Source organism: Silurus meridionalis, chromosome 9, assembly GCF_014805685.1.
Source record: "Silurus meridionalis isolate SWU-2019-XX chromosome 9, ASM1480568v1, whole genome shotgun sequence".
Lineage (NCBI taxonomy): Eukaryota > Metazoa > Chordata > Actinopteri > Siluriformes > Siluridae > Silurus > Silurus meridionalis.
In genome coordinates this window covers 20,890,083-20,905,848 of record NC_060892.1, presented here as the reverse complement: position 1 = coordinate 20,905,848, position 15,766 = coordinate 20,890,083, and the positions used below count along the sequence as shown (strand labels likewise).

The 15,766-nt window shown below is 37.4% G+C and overlaps 1 protein-coding gene across 3 annotated transcripts in view; it reads left to right on the top strand.

Moving 5' to 3' along the window:
- The first annotated feature begins 1,569 nt into the window (after positions 1-1,569).
- mapk8ip1b (mitogen-activated protein kinase 8 interacting protein 1b) overlaps positions 1,570-15,766 on the top strand; it is a 33,190-nt gene continuing 18,993 nt past the window's right edge. The window contains exons 1-2 of one of the 3 annotated variants that reach the window (XM_046857955.1): positions 1,570-1,767; positions 11,325-11,436. In XM_046857955.1, the coding sequence (XP_046713911.1) occupies positions 1,646-1,767; positions 11,325-11,436 (234 nt within the window). In that variant the 5' untranslated portion in view covers positions 1,570-1,645. Of the gene's footprint in view, positions 1,768-5,871; positions 6,235-11,324; positions 11,437-15,766 lie in introns of those variants that run through there. The other 2 variants (XM_046857953.1, XM_046857954.1) reach the window with 2 other exon arrangements.

Below are 15,766 nucleotides of genomic sequence, written 5' to 3'. Positions count from 1 at the left end.
ATATATTTCTTTGGCTGTGACATCTAAATGCACCATTTATAATCTGTCATGTTTTACAAAGAAAACTCTCTGGTACATTATCACAACCTTTTAATGATCATCATCCCTATATGATGTCACATACTATGTGCTGAAACTGTTCAAATGATCAGGACAGGTATAGTGAGGGAATGAGAGAATGGAGGAGTTTAAAACAACTGTCCCTCTGTTGCTTCACTTTTCCTTTTTTAACCTTTTATTTATTTATAAACTAACCAATGAAATTGCAGCTGTCTTTATTATGCCTACCTTGGAGATTACAATACTATTTCTTTGAGCTATAAGGTGCACTTCAATAGTGAACAAACATGAGGGAGTGGACTGTAGAGATTCCAATTGTATTGTGTATTTGCAAAATGATTCCCAGGCAATGTAGTGAGTTTTATGGATGCATGCTGTGCATCATGTTGAATTGTACAGATATTCCTCAAGTGCATGCTAGACATTGTACTGAATTCTGGATATGCAAGCTTTGCATTTAGCTGAAATCTACAAGTCCCCGCTGGACAGTGCGCTAAATTCTGGACATACATAGTAGACGTTGTATTGAACTCTGCAGATGTATGTTGGGCATTTCACTGGATGTTTGACATGATTGAAACTGTACTGAATTTTGCAAGTGCATGCTGGACATTGTACTGAATTCTATAAATGCATGTTGGGAATTCTAAAGATTTTTTTTGCAAAAATGTTGCAGACGTACGCTGAGCATTTCAATGAAATCTGTACATGCAAGGTGGGCACTAATGAATTCTGCAGTTGCATGTTTTGCATGTCACTGGATGTTTTTTTTTTGCAAGTGCATGCTGGACACTACATTCTGCACATAAATGCTGGACATTGTATTGAATTCTTCAGATGCATGTTGGACATTTCAATGAATTCCGAAAGTGCAGGGTGCACATTGTAATGAATTCTGCAGATTCATGATGGGCATTTTACTGAATTTTTTGCAAAAGCAGGATGGACACTGCACTAAATGCCACAAGAGGTATGATGGACACTGTACTACATTCTGCACATAAATGCAAAAATAATTAATTGAATTCTGCAGGTATGTTTTAGTACAATGCATGCTTGGCATTTCACTGATGTTTTTCTTCAAATGCCTAATGGGCACTGCACTGAATTTTGCAGGTGCATGCTGGACACTGTACTGACTTCTGTAAGTACTTGCTAAGCCATTGTACTGAATTTCCAGTACAATATAAAATAGATGTCCCCCTGCTGAGGATTAAGTCACATGATTGTTCTTTGCATACTGACGCCCCTTGTATTATTATTATTATTATTATTATTATTATTATTATTATCATTATTATTATTATTATTATTAATAATATTATTATTATTATTATTATTATTATTATTATTATTATTATTATTATTATTATTATTATTATTAATCACGTGTGTTTGTTTTGACATTTTCCGCCCTTTTTTATATGCGGACTGAACTAATTTAGAAAGCTATAGTGTGTGGTATCGGTATCATCTCCTCGCCGGTATCCGGTATTGGACCACTAGAGCCAGGATCCGCGCCCCTCCCGCCGGCCTTATCGCAGCATCCCACCTCCCTGCTCTGTTTCTGCTCCTGATACTGCTGATGAATGGGAAAAAAGGGAGGCGGAAGAAAGAAATGGCGGAGAGAGAGAAGAGGAAAAGCCCGACTCCTGCACAGTCTTCACGGGCTGCACAGCCCCGAGCCGCCGCCGCTGCTGCTTTCAGGTAAGAACATCAACATCCTACAAAATGCTTATAACAAAACAATTCATTTCCCCCCCATTTTTGGATAAAAAGAAACCCATTGACATAAAGATGCTGATGCTCCTTTTGGAAAATGAGAGGATGCTTGTTGATTTAACTGTTACCGCTTTCTCATTGATAACCAAGTATTGAATTATTATTATTATTATTTTAAAAGATCTCATTTGAAACCAGGAATAATAAGGAATTTTGTGCCTTGTTTCCAAACTTATAATTAGACAATCATTTGTTTTCCACAATGCCACTGATAACATCAGCCACTATATGACCTGATATATAAAGAAAAGCACAGAAGATTGTATTTTATTAATAATTTGTGCTGAATTCCTAGTTTCATTTTTAAGTCATGCAAACACCCCTTAGATTCTTCTAATAGACCTCATGGATATATACATTACACTGTAACCATAAAATCCTCTTTAACCCTGCATTACATTTTGGAGGTGAAAGAGTGGAGATGCAGCATCATTCCTACAAAACCATGTGAATGTAATCCAAACCCAGACTTTTTCTTTACAGGGTACAGATCATATCTCTGTTCTTTTAATCTGTAAGAAGTTTATGGGGTTTATTTCAGTCGGTTGTCATTAAGACCCTATCTGGGTCATGTAAGTGCATGTATATTACAGGACATATAAAAAGATATGATCCGTGTAAATGATCAGTTGCTTACGTGGGCTACAGATTATCAGGATGTCGAAGTAAGTAATCTTTTTTGTCGGATGTCTAAAGTTCTTGCGAAAATCGGAAAAATGCATTCATTCCGGTTGAACTGAATTCTGGAATTAAAAAAATGATGCATAGGCATGTCAGTGTGTTTGTTAATGATTTTGAGGACACACTTTAATTTGATGATAATGATGGTGATAAAAAAATCATTTCATTACGTTTTTTTGTTTGTTTTTGCATATCGTTTTTAACAATGGACATTGTCCCAATGTAAATATATATAAAGTAGAAATATATATACGTTTACTACCTAAGTCTGTTCCTTATACATTTCCCCCTAAATGAGCAAACCACTGACCAGACTTTTACAGGGAACCCATCCTTATCTTGGTGGCCATCATTGTTGAGGTGTAGTGTTTAGTGATGGATGCTTATATGCAGAACTGTTCATGCAGAAACTGCAGTCCTGAACCATTCTAGCAGACTGTTAATATGAATTACAGTCCAAATTCATCCTCATAGTACTCGAGTTGCTCAGTAACTTCATGGATCTTTAAGCTGTTCATGTGGAACCATCCTCAGCTGCACAGGGTGGTCTTTTATATTGAAAAGAACTCAATCCAGAGGTAGGGATGAATCAGGCAGATCTGAAGAGAAGAAAGGGACACTGGTCACTGGTACCCCAGGAAAAATAATTTCAATAATTGTTATGTGCCTAATAATATTGTTCCATATTTAAATATTTCATTTAGGTTTTTATTGTTATAGTGCTTTTAATAGCAGTTAAGTCACAAATCAGCTTAAATGTATACAATTCTTCCCAATCAGCAAGCCAGAAGATGACAGTGGCAATGAAAACTCCCTGAGACGACATGAAGACATGGACTGTCCCTGTTGTCAGAATTATTTTTGGCCATTAATTAACACTGCTGTATGAAGCATATGAATAGATTTGTCTAGACTTCACCTGAAATTCTATAGATCCAGTGTTAAAGAAGCACATGCTGGATATGCAGGAAGTTTGCCAAATGTTCTTAATATTCTTAATGACTAATAATTATTGTACAATGTGCTTGTGAATTGTTGGCAAGTCAAAAAGGAAGTAGCTGATTCATTGCTGGCTAATTTTGTCCATATTTTCAGTGGAAGAGGAAGTGTGGAATACTAAATATCCATGAAATTATTTTAGTCAGTAAGAAGATTACTTTGGTCTCTCTCTCTCTCTCTCTCTCTCTCTCTCTCTCTCTCTCTCTCTCTCTCTTTGTGAATGATCTGTGTGGGTTTAGCTGTAACCAATGCTCACTGTTTGCTTATCTTTAAATGATGGTTGACCGAGAAGTACCACACAGGAATGTTTCTGCAGAATGCCACCCTGAAATGTAATATTAATTCCCACTGTACTGCAGACTTTCACCCCCCCCTTAAAATGCACTCCATGCCCCTGGCCTACACCCAAATCTGGGCATCTGTTCGGATCCTCTAATACACATTTCTCTGCAGGAGCGGCAAATGTTCCATTTTTTATTGCACAGCAATGAGTGTGGTCTTATTCTTTGCATATACTAATCTATAGATATTAATCTGCATACAGCATATTGATGTGTGTATGTCCTGATAGAGCTGCTTTATCACTATATCAATATTATCAGTGTTTAACCTTGACATGTGAATTGTTAGCAGGAGAGTCAGGTGACAGCTAGTAATAATAGTTTGTAGAATGAATGAATGGTGTTCAAAAGTAATAGCATCCCCTATTATTACAGTGAAATGCATAGCCCAGACACATAACTTTCTTCGCCTGGGAGCTTTGGATGCCTGGTGACTCCGTGGGCCAAAGAATTATAAGCTTTATCTAGCATTATTAGCAAATACTAGTATTAGTAGCTAATGCTAAAATATATATTTTTAAATGAACCTACATTGTAGTGATTGTGGTCATAGTAGGGGGTCTGAACTGTGACTGCATTACCGCATACGTTGCATTGCTGCCACATGGACAACAGATTGGATCGAACTGCATGATTGTGCAGGTATAATGCTGTTACTAATAAAGTGACCCACAAATATACTTGTCAAGTCAAATCCACTAAACAAAACTTTAAACAGATTTGACAGCAAGATTTAAACTTAATAGGATCACTATAGTCCCATCTGTCGCTACGTACACTTAGTATTTATTTACGCTGTAGACACCAGCTACAGTATTAGCTATCAACTAGATTGGTGATGCCCACAAAACTCGAATAAAGGTACAATATTCAATATTTTTCATTTCTTATTATTTGACACGATTTGGAAAATGAGAAAATGCTGTTGTCTCAGAAAAATTGTATTACATAGCTAAATGGAACCCTGCCTTCTCAGTTGATTTAAGGTGGTAACTCAACGATTAAGGGTTACTGATCGCAAAGGTTGGGGTTTCAAGCCCTGGTATCGCCAAGTTGCCAGTCTTTGGGCCCTTGAGCTCCAGGGGCGCTGTAACATGGCTGACCCTGTGCTCTGACCCCAGCTTCCTAACATTGTTGGGATATGTGAAGAAAGAATTTTACTATGCTGTAAAGTACATGTGACGAGCATAAAGCATCTACATTTTTCTTTCTAGTCTTCGTATACACAAATGTATACATTTAGGAGATTATGTAGAATAAACAGATATTTTTCCATAATATAAGGTTTTATTGAATATCAAGTCGTCTTGTGTTTGTTTTGTAGCTTGTTTTATGCATTCACTGAAAATAATACCATAGCAAGTAAGGATGTCATGAATATGCACAAAAATAACTAAACATTTTATCTTAGATTAAGTGTATTTCTAGTTTTACTCATTTTGAAGCTTGTCTTGTACTATTGGCAGATGATTTTGCTTATTTCCGGTACTGGTTTTCCAGTGAATCGAACGAAAGCATCCACAAAAACAATAGTGTGAATGTTGAATGATTAATTTCAGATTATTTATTGGAGAAGTTCATGATAACATTTAGCAGAATTTTATTATAATATATTTCTTTTATATATATATATATATATATATATATATATATATATATATATATATATATATATATATATATATATATATATATATATATTGTGTTGTATGTATCTTAAAAGCCCTTGTTTCTGTTATATAGATTCAGTTATTCCTCTTCAGTAATTGCATCATCCCCCTTTGCTCTCTCACACAGCAATTCCTTAGGGAACGATTGTAGTGAGTGAAACGATTAATAGAATGCGAACACATGCACAACCATGTTGCCTTCATCTCGTGAAGCTGCTCCACTCACCCTCAATAATTGCCGTCAACATGATTCGGAGATAGAGAGATAGAGAGAGCGAGAGAGAGAGAGAGAGAGAGAGAGAGAGAGAGAGAGAGAGAGAGAGAAATGGGAGGGGAGAGAGAGGTAGAGATACAGAGAGGAAAGGAAAGGTGACCGAAGCTGGATCATTAATCCTAAGCACTTTGTTTTGACAAATAGCAGTGAGAGACACCGAGAGAAAGAGCAAGAGAGAAAGAGAGAAAAAAGAGAGGGAGTGAGAGATGCTGCAGTCACTAACCAGACAGAGAGGGAGAGGAGATTATATAATAGTTAAAGGAAGCACACTGTGTTTTTTGCGCCGTGGTTTGGATTAGCAGCTAGCAAGATCATTGCGTTTCTATGATTTCTCTTTCCATCAATCTCACGCTGCACTGCTGCACAGGATGAACGACAGAGCAGAAGATGGAGGAGAGGGTTGGATGGAGGATCAGTGGGAGAAATGGTACAAATGAGGCTGTGTGACCTTGTGTGTGTGTGTTGTGTGTTTGTGTGTGTGTGTGTGTGTGTGTGTGTGTGTGTGTGTGTGTGTAGAATGATGGCAACACACTGTTTTTCGAGCATCGCAGAGGGATGCCCTTGACTGAGAGTAACCCTGTGTGTGTGTGTGTCTGTGTGTGTCTGTGTGTGTGTGTGTGTGTGTGTGTGTGTGTGTGTGTGTGTCTGTGTTCGTTTGAATTGCTCTAGAGGTGACAGGTGTCAGATGAATTACTTAAATAGTGTTTGGTTTCACCTCTGGGGGAAAAAAGCTGCGTATGGCATTCAATCGTTCCTAAGTTTCATATTATGTTTCCATGATGATGTTCTTTTGCCATAATTACACTTAAACTTGCTGCTATTTTAGTAGAAAAATTATCAGTGTGAGCTCTACGCAGTAATACAATATGTAATTTGAACATTTTTAGGTAACTGCAGAAAATTGTTAGCAGCAAGGTCAGGCTTAGTGGAGAAATAGGTTAGTTGCTGCGTAACTTAGAGAGAGAGAGAGAGAGAGAGAGAGAGTGTGTGTGTGTGTGTGTGTGTGTGTGTGTGTGTGTGTGTGTGTGAATTAAAGCAGGTCTGTTTCCTTTCTCATTTATAATGCTTTACTTAAAAAAAAAAGTGTGCATTGGATACAAGTTGACATTTTTATCACAATGCATCATTTTGAACATATTTGCATCTGTAAAAAACAGTTTAATTATAATTATTAGTAAATACGCTATACTTTTATTATTTAGGCGCATCTTGAGAGTCACATAGAATAAAGATTAACATGGCAGAGGTAGAGCTGCATCTTCCTCGAATAGAACAAAAAAGTATGTCTGATTTGATTTAATTAATTAATTGATTTTTTGCACTACAAATACCTGCTTGTTAACGGCCCATGCGTTAGAAGTCAGAGGGCACGTAAGTAAATTTATTTGCTGACAAAGTAAAGTAACCTATCTGTACCATATTAATTTGCATAGCATCCTATTTTTTTCCTTTGCATTGTATTGCATTGAATCGCATTGCGTTCAATCAAATCAAAATCAGATCGAACTGTAATAGGGGTGAATTGTATCGCATCGCATCGCATCGCATCGGTAGCTGCTTCATGTGTATCTTAAATGTATAGTTGGCTATGCATCGAGATGTGAATTGCATCAGCCTTATTTTCTTTTTCATTTAATTTCAATATTCCTAAATCTTTCTTAGATTAGGACACATGCCAGAGTCAAGGCTTGCAGGCCAAAAACGCCCTTACAGATTTACTCTGATGAAGATTTACTTCATATGTTCATTCAAAATATAGAATTCGCAGCAGACTCGTAGTGCCTCGTACTGTACATCCTTCGAGTACCGGGTCACAGCATGTGGGCTACATCTCAAAGTGCTGAAATGCTGGATCAAATCTCGTCTCATCTGCTATGATTAATGCAAGTTCTACAGATCTCCAGATCTACAAATGGTTCAGAAATGTTGCTCTTCAGGGTGGAACTCCAAATCCCAAAATGTATTGAACAGTGAGGATGTTATGCAGAGTTACATAAAAACAAATACTGTAATTTCCGGACTATAAAGCGCACCCACTGAATTTGACAAAGATTTTCATTTTAAACATAAATAAGCCACACCTGTCTATAAGCCGCAGTGTCTACACTAAAACTAATGAACTTTACACAGGCTTCAACGGAAGACAGTGTCTGTTACATGGTGTAACGGGTGAAATATGTTGTGGCTCTTTAAGAGGATAGTGGTATTTTGGGAATAGCCTGCCGCCGCATTTTCTGGTATTACTGCATGTGTGCAAGGCCGAGGAATATGTCCTTATTATTTTCTAATGCTCATTTCTAAGTTTCTTTGACTAACCCGTAACGCTGTTGCCAAGAAAAATAAAAAAGCACGAGTTTGGGAAACCTGTCTGTGCTTGTATGATTTTCTCCCAAAGCCGTGCAGCTCAGAACACAGGTGAGGTGCAATTTTTCGTTTCCGTTCGGAAATTTCATTGGTCTAATGTTATGGGGTTCGTTTTTTTGGCTTGAAGTTTGTGAAAACGGGAAAAAACCCAGAAAAAATTCATAAATAAGCGGCTTCGTTGTTTAAGCTGTGGGGTTCAAAACGAGGAAAAAGTAGCGGCTTATAGTCTGAAAAATACGGTAATTAAGCACAAAAGAAAGAGAGATGGAAGATTTGGACTTTTTTTTGTTTATTTAAAACCAGTTATAAGTGTTAATTGATAGTATATATAATTAATACAGAAAACTACATAATCATAACTATATCATTAGATTGTGAACCTTTACAGGTTCGCAAAAATGCTGATGTGCCCCTGGTTTTAGGAGACATACAGTCTTATTTTATCGATTCCACCATCCTGCCTGCGGGACCCGACGCAAAAGGCATAGGGCAAATGCAAAAGGGCGAATGCTGGGGTGGCATTGTTGCACAAAAGCAACAATGGCACAAAAAAATTAAAATAAAACGATTTACAGGAACCAGGTCAGACGTGAACTCTCGCATTGTTCATGCGCGGTAGGCTACTGGAGCACACCGAGGCCAAATGTCTGAAGTACAAGACAGAGGAGAATCGCTGAGAGCTACAGATAATACTTCATTATTAAAGAAAGGAACATACAACACGAAAAAATTATTTGCCTGTTTTTTTTTTTAAGGATATAGTTTCAGTCGATATTCTGAAAAGTTCCTTGAGGAAGTTGGAGGATGCCCTTGAAAAATCACACTTAGTGGTGAGGCACTATATACAACTTGATTGCATCTAGAATTTGTGCTCATGTGGAGAGAGTGTCTAAGCTGTGTGGTATCTATAGACTATGCACTAGCATTGATCATCTCACAGAAATAGTTGTTGGCTCTTTGAATCCAGTGGCTAAGTCTCAGCTATCTTCGATCCCTCCATCAAAGGCCAGGAACAACTCATAATTAACCTCTCTAATGGTCAACCTCAGTTTGGCCATGGTCCATGCTGGTTTTAACACAAAGCAGCAATGCTTTGTTTCATGTGATTCCAGCAGAAAATGCCTTTGCTATTCTATAGTACAAGGATTATATTAGCATTAAAGGAAGCGCCATCTTGACAGCAGCACCACATTCCAAGTTGGTGGAGGATTATAGCCAGCATAATTGAGGATGAACAAGGCAGGTCAAGCCACATGCAGACATTTACATTGCCTCCTTGGTGGTTTTACTTGATGAGGTGCAGGCAGAAACTGCTCAACCACAGAGGGTTGCACTCATTAGATTGGTGAGTGAAATGTCCTTGTCTCGGTCAAAACTACCATGCCAGGGCAAAGCAACCTTATTAAATCTGCTTTATATATGGCAGGGTTAACCTTTGGGTTCCAAATACCTATAGAAGGAGAATACTGTGTATGTAAAAACTATTATTTGTCTTTGTTAAACAGTATGTATAGACAAATACAAACAAAAATACACTCCTGGATTTAGTAACTGGCCTTGTTTGCCACCACTAAACCAATCACTGACATCTAATGGAAAAAATATTAATCACTAATTAATTTCACCTATGCAGTTGTTTGATGTATAATATTAGTTTTTGTACAATTAGACTTTCATTTCCTTATTAAGCTATTCCTTGTTAGATTTACTTGTATGTTTTGTATCATTATCCTCTTAAACATTTGACACATATCCTTATCTGACCTCTAATTCTTTTCAAGCAGTCCAAAGTTGATACTATTATTGCAATTTAGACAGGCCCTAAGGCAGCCAATCACCCCAGACCACACCATTTATACTACCATGCTTTACAGGTGATCAGATGCTGCTTTTGGTTTTAGCCTAACATGACCTGGTACTGTGAATAAGCAACTCTATCTTTGTACTTTAAGTCAAGTCAAGAAGCTTTTATTGTCATTTTAACCTATATATAGCTGATGCAGTACACAGTAAAATGAAACAACGTTCCTTCAGCACTCTGGAGGTATAGAATTGGTATAGAATGCCTTGTTCTTTGCCAAGATCTACTTCGGCATAGTTTATTTTTACCTACAGCTTCCTCCCGGCACATCTTATGTAGGTCAAACTTGTGGTTTATCTTTCTAATGGTAGAAAGAACCATTTGCAAGATCTTTTGCTGAAATTCTGCACTTTTTAAAGACTTATTTTACCATATTACAGTCTGCCCTCAGTTTTATTTGCCGGGGTGACCTGCCTAGCCTGGGCAAGTTGGCAGTGGCTGTAAATTCTCTCCACTAGTGAAAGATCTTTCAAACAGTGAAATGATTGATTTCCAATATTTTAAAATCTTCTTAAGCTCCTTCCCAGACTCATAGGCAGAATTTATGCTTTGCACAATTGGCTTTTTCTTATCCAACCTCATGAGGGAGCTTCACCCACAAGACATATTTAATGTTCCCAAATAGGCTTAGTACAATTTGGCTAAATTCTCCTGTGTTCTCTAGAGGGACAGTACTTCATTGGGAAAACAAACTCTACATGGTTTTAATTAAACACTACTCAATAATATATGTTTCATTCAGAATTGTTTTATTTTGACTATAGGATTTACTTAATTTGTATTGGGAACCAACCCCAGCCACTCTCAGTGCCGGTCCCAAGCCCGGATAAATGGGGAAGGTTGCGTTAGGAAGGGCATCCAGCGTGAAAACATGTGTCAAATCAAACATGCGGAGGATGGCAACCCCTGATGGGAGAAGCTGAAAGAAAGTTTAATGACAATAAAAAAGATGCATATTCAATGTATATGATTGGTGTATTGTATCTTGTATTACTTGCTCTTGTGCTGTATGTTCATTTCAGTTATATAGGTAAATGTTTTAAATAAAGACTGTGATTTAATATAAGTATCATAACATATAGAGTCTAAAACCAACCAAAAGAGGAAACTGTTCACAATCTAGATACTTTAATGAGCATTACTGAAAACATTATATATAAATGGTAGGAGTACCGATGTATATATTAGTGGAGAAATTCTCGTTGTATATGTACAGAATGTAAACCTCACATGACTGGCATTATCCAGTTCTCATTTCACCATAGACTAAGCCATGTTTTTCTATTTTTCAGGTTGACCCATGACATAAGTTTAGATGAATTTGAGGACGAGGATCTGTCAGAAATCACAGAGATCACGGATGAGCGAGGCCTCAGCCTTAACTGCAATGGATTCGACATCAAGGTACTGTAAGAGGAAATCTCATAGACAGACAGACAGAAACTATCTATCTATCTATCTATCTATCTATCTATCTATCTATCTATCTGTCTGTCTGTCTGTCTGTCTGTCTGTCTGTCTGTCTGTCTGTCTGTCTGTCTCTCTTATATATATACACATACACTGCCTGTCTAAAAAAAGTCACCACCTGAATTTAACTAAGCAAATAGGAGCCTCTCAATGGATAATTACTGCATGAATGATTATGTTTACAAGTTATTTTACCCTAACTGATACATTGAGTAGCTTCTCATTTCTTAAACAAACACAGACACATCCTGTGGTCATGGAAAAGATGTTAATCTGTTTCTGAAGGGTCAAATTATTGGCATGCATCAAGCAAAGAAAACATCTAAGGAGATTGCTGAAACTACTTGCAATGGGTTAAGAACTGTCCAACGCGTTATTAAAAACTGGAAGGATAGTGGGAAACAATAAGGCCAGCTAACTACCTGAATATCATATATTTTGGCTGGTTTCATAAAATTCCAGAGTAAGAACGGGTGCTATGAGGATGGATTGGACTGTAGCTAATGTCAACAGTCTGCTACATTGACTCAGGACTTCTTTTCGCTTCTGATCATCATCACTGCACCACGCAACATCGTATATCTGCTATAAATGACATTCGGTGCAACCCAGATGAGGATGGGTTCCCCTTTTGAGTCTTTATGCCATCTTTGTGAGTTTGTCATTGCCACAGTCGCCACCGGCTGTAAGTTTGTCAGGGACAAACGTACTTATAATGAACATATTCACTTTTTAATCACCACATTATTTGTGTAAAGCTGCTTTGAGACAATGTTCATTGTTAAAAGCATTATACAAATAGAAATAAATTGAATTGTATTGAATATACTGATGTAACACACTCACTGGTTCCGCACTGGATGAAAGAGAGACATACAAAGGTTCACCAAGCAGAGCTTTCTTTAATTTCTTTAGTTTTCGCTTTGCTTTCCAGTACTCACCCACACACTTGCAGATTGGCATGCTTTCTCCCTTTAGCACCCGCCCAAGTTTCCACGCAGACCGGAACGTTGTTTGGCGACTTTTCCGCTCTTCTCTGCTTGGTGGCTCCCTCTCTCCCCGAGGCTGGTGTCTCTCTCCTCTTTATTAGCGTCCCCGGACTGAAACAGAGCGCACTGATTAGTCTCTTCAGCTGCAGGTGTTTCTTACCGCTAGTTCTGTCCGGCTTCACCCTCCACTCGCTCACCGCTGGCACAAATGAATGAACATTTTCTTCCCTGATGGCACGGGCATATTCCAAGATGACAATACCAGGATTCATCGAGCTCAAATTGTAAAAAAATGGTTCAGAGAGCATGAGACATCATTTTCACACATGGATTGGCCACAGAGAGTCCAGACTTTAACCCCATTAAGAATCTTTGGGATGTGCTGGCCGACTCTCCCATCATCAGTACAAGATCTTAATAAAAAATTACTGCAATCTTGAATGGGAATTAACGATGCCACAGCGAATGAGTGCCATAATCAAAGCTAAAGGCGGGTCCAACTAAATATTAGAGAAAAATATTTCATGACTATATAAATTGTAGATTCACACTGAAGGCATCAAAACTATGAATTAACACATGTGGAATTATATATGGAATTATATACATAACAAAAAAGTGTGAAACAACTGAAAAATGTCATATTGTAGGTTCTTCAAAGTAGCCACCTTTTGCTTTGATTACTGCTTTGCACACTCTTGGCATTCTCTTGATGAGCTTCAAGAGGTAGTCACCTGAAATGGTCTTCCAACAGTCTTGAAGGAGTTCCCCGAGAGATGCTTGGCACTTGTTGGCCCTTTTGCCTTCACTCTGCGGTCCAGCTCACCCCTAAACCATCTCGATTGGGTTCAGGTCCGGTGACTGTGGAGGCCAGGTCATCAGGTCATCATTCAACCAAAATCTTATGATCGGTCTTATCTATGTAAAGGAATTGTGGTCAGTTTTACTTTTCTTTGCAAAAAATGTCAGGAAATACTTACTGGGAAATATCTCAGAAATTTCCATATCACCGTACTTTAAAAAACTGAAAGACTCAGCCACTTGTGATCTAGTCACTGCTCAGAAAACAGAAGTGTGTGTGAGTGTGTTTTTGCATGTGTCTCTGCGTCGATGTGTGCGTCTGCATGTGTATTTCCAGCTCTGACGCACAGTGAAGGTGGGAGTGTAAAACACAGAATAAAGATTCTCAGTTGCCATGGAAAGAAAGGTTCATCTTATCGGTCATGTTACGTCAGTTTCAGACGCAACCATTTTTTTCAGAACCAAGTTCTGTGAATGGTTGTGTATTTGGTGAAAAATTCAGTAAAGGAGCAACAGTGTGCATGTTTCCTTTTACTACTAATATTCTAATGATACACTGCTGCCCTCTCAAGATGTCTTGAAGATTAATTTCCATAATGTTAGCATGTAGGTCAATAAATGCAGATCTTATGTTCACAGTCTTGGTCTCATTATATCAATAGATAGTCACCTAATATTACCTAGCATGATAAGGAACTTAGCTAGCTAGTGCTCTATATTGCTACTGAGGAGAGGGAACGTTAGCGAATCTAACCTCACTAGCTGGCTAATGTTGAGCGGTGCTGTGGTTGTGTCAGGGAATGCTGCAAAAATATTAGTGTGTAAAGAAAAGAAGAATTCTGTGCGGAAACTATTCCTCTAGCCAGAGAAATAAAGAGAACAGCTAGCAGTGGTGGAGTTGATTCTCAGATGCTTGTCATTTGTCAAAATCAGGGAAAAGCTTTGTCATCGTGAATTTTTTTCATTTTTGATCTATATGATATGAAAACTCTCTCCATCTCTCTCTCTGGGTTACCCACACACAAACACACATACACACGGTTACACACACGCAAAGTGCTTTGGCATATCCTTGCCAGCTGTACTGTCATTAAAATGTCATTAAATATGAAACGCTACCTGCACACAGAAGTCATGTCTGTATGTGTGTGCTCATGCAATCTTGTCTAAATGTGTCCCTTGAGTAAACCAGAAGCTTCTGCTAAACGATCCAGTCGTAATGTTGTCCTAATGTCCATTGATCTGTCTGTTTCTCTGTGAAAAAAAAGTGATAGTGTCCTGACTTAATACAATATTATAATTTTCATTTCATTATCATTTTTTTTATATAGTACAGTTTCTTCTACAATGCTGTAGTATTTACATGTGTGCTTATACATGGTTTAAGGTTTAATTTCACTTTATTCAAAGAGCAAAAAAGGTAGTGTTTATGTTGATATACAGGTTTTTACATCACTGTGTGGCTTTTCACAAAATAACATCTCTTCCATTCGATTCAAGTCACATGAATGGTCTTGTGTGCTCAGTAGATGTCTACCCAGATCATCGTATTAATAACCAGCCATTATCACAGAGGAACCTGACAGCTGATCATACAGATTATATTTATAATTGGATTCTTACTAATACATACGATTCCTGTGGCAGATTTAAGCTTAACTTTACACAGATGTTTTTTTTAAGTTGATTAATTTTAGTATTATGTTGCTGTTTTTTTATTGTATTATTCATTTTAAGCCATAGAAGCAGTAAATAAAAATCAAATGCATCACTTATAATCAAATTGATTTGTAATTGTTTCATTTAAAAATGTAAAATTTGTTAAATTATTGAAAAAGGAACATTGTTGTTTGTTTACATGCTTCTATTTCTTATCATTTTTTGCACATCGATCCTCCACACAAAGGTTCACTTCCTCATAACTGAAACATTAAAACAACTCAGAAAGTTTTAGTCTCCCAACTTCTATCAGTAGATTATATAGAGTTAAATAGAGTTTTCTAATGGTTATGAATTTGTGATGGTTGTACAGCATCAGAAGTGCTGATTGTGATATTTTACCTTCTGCAAAGCTATAATTTAAAGTGTGTGTGTTTGAGTTGTTCTGTGTGTGTGTGTGTGTGTGTGTGTGTGTGTGTGTGTGTGTGTGTGTGTGTGTGTGTTTGTGTATAGGGGTCACGCAGTGTCACTCTGCCCCATCTCCATTCAGTTGCCTGGCAACAGGCTCAGGATCTTTTAAAGAGACAAAGCATGAATAGAGAAAAAAGAGCAATAAGCAGCTTTAGAGCCATGTTTTTAGATAAATATATATATAGAATAGTAGATAAAATGTTGAATTGTTAATGCAAGGACCATTAATAAACATTAAAATGAAATTAAGGAAACAGGAAATAAGACTGTGAGAGTCCTAAAGACATCTGTTGTATTTATTCTCATCCATAAAATTGCTTCCATTATTATTTCCCATGAAAATG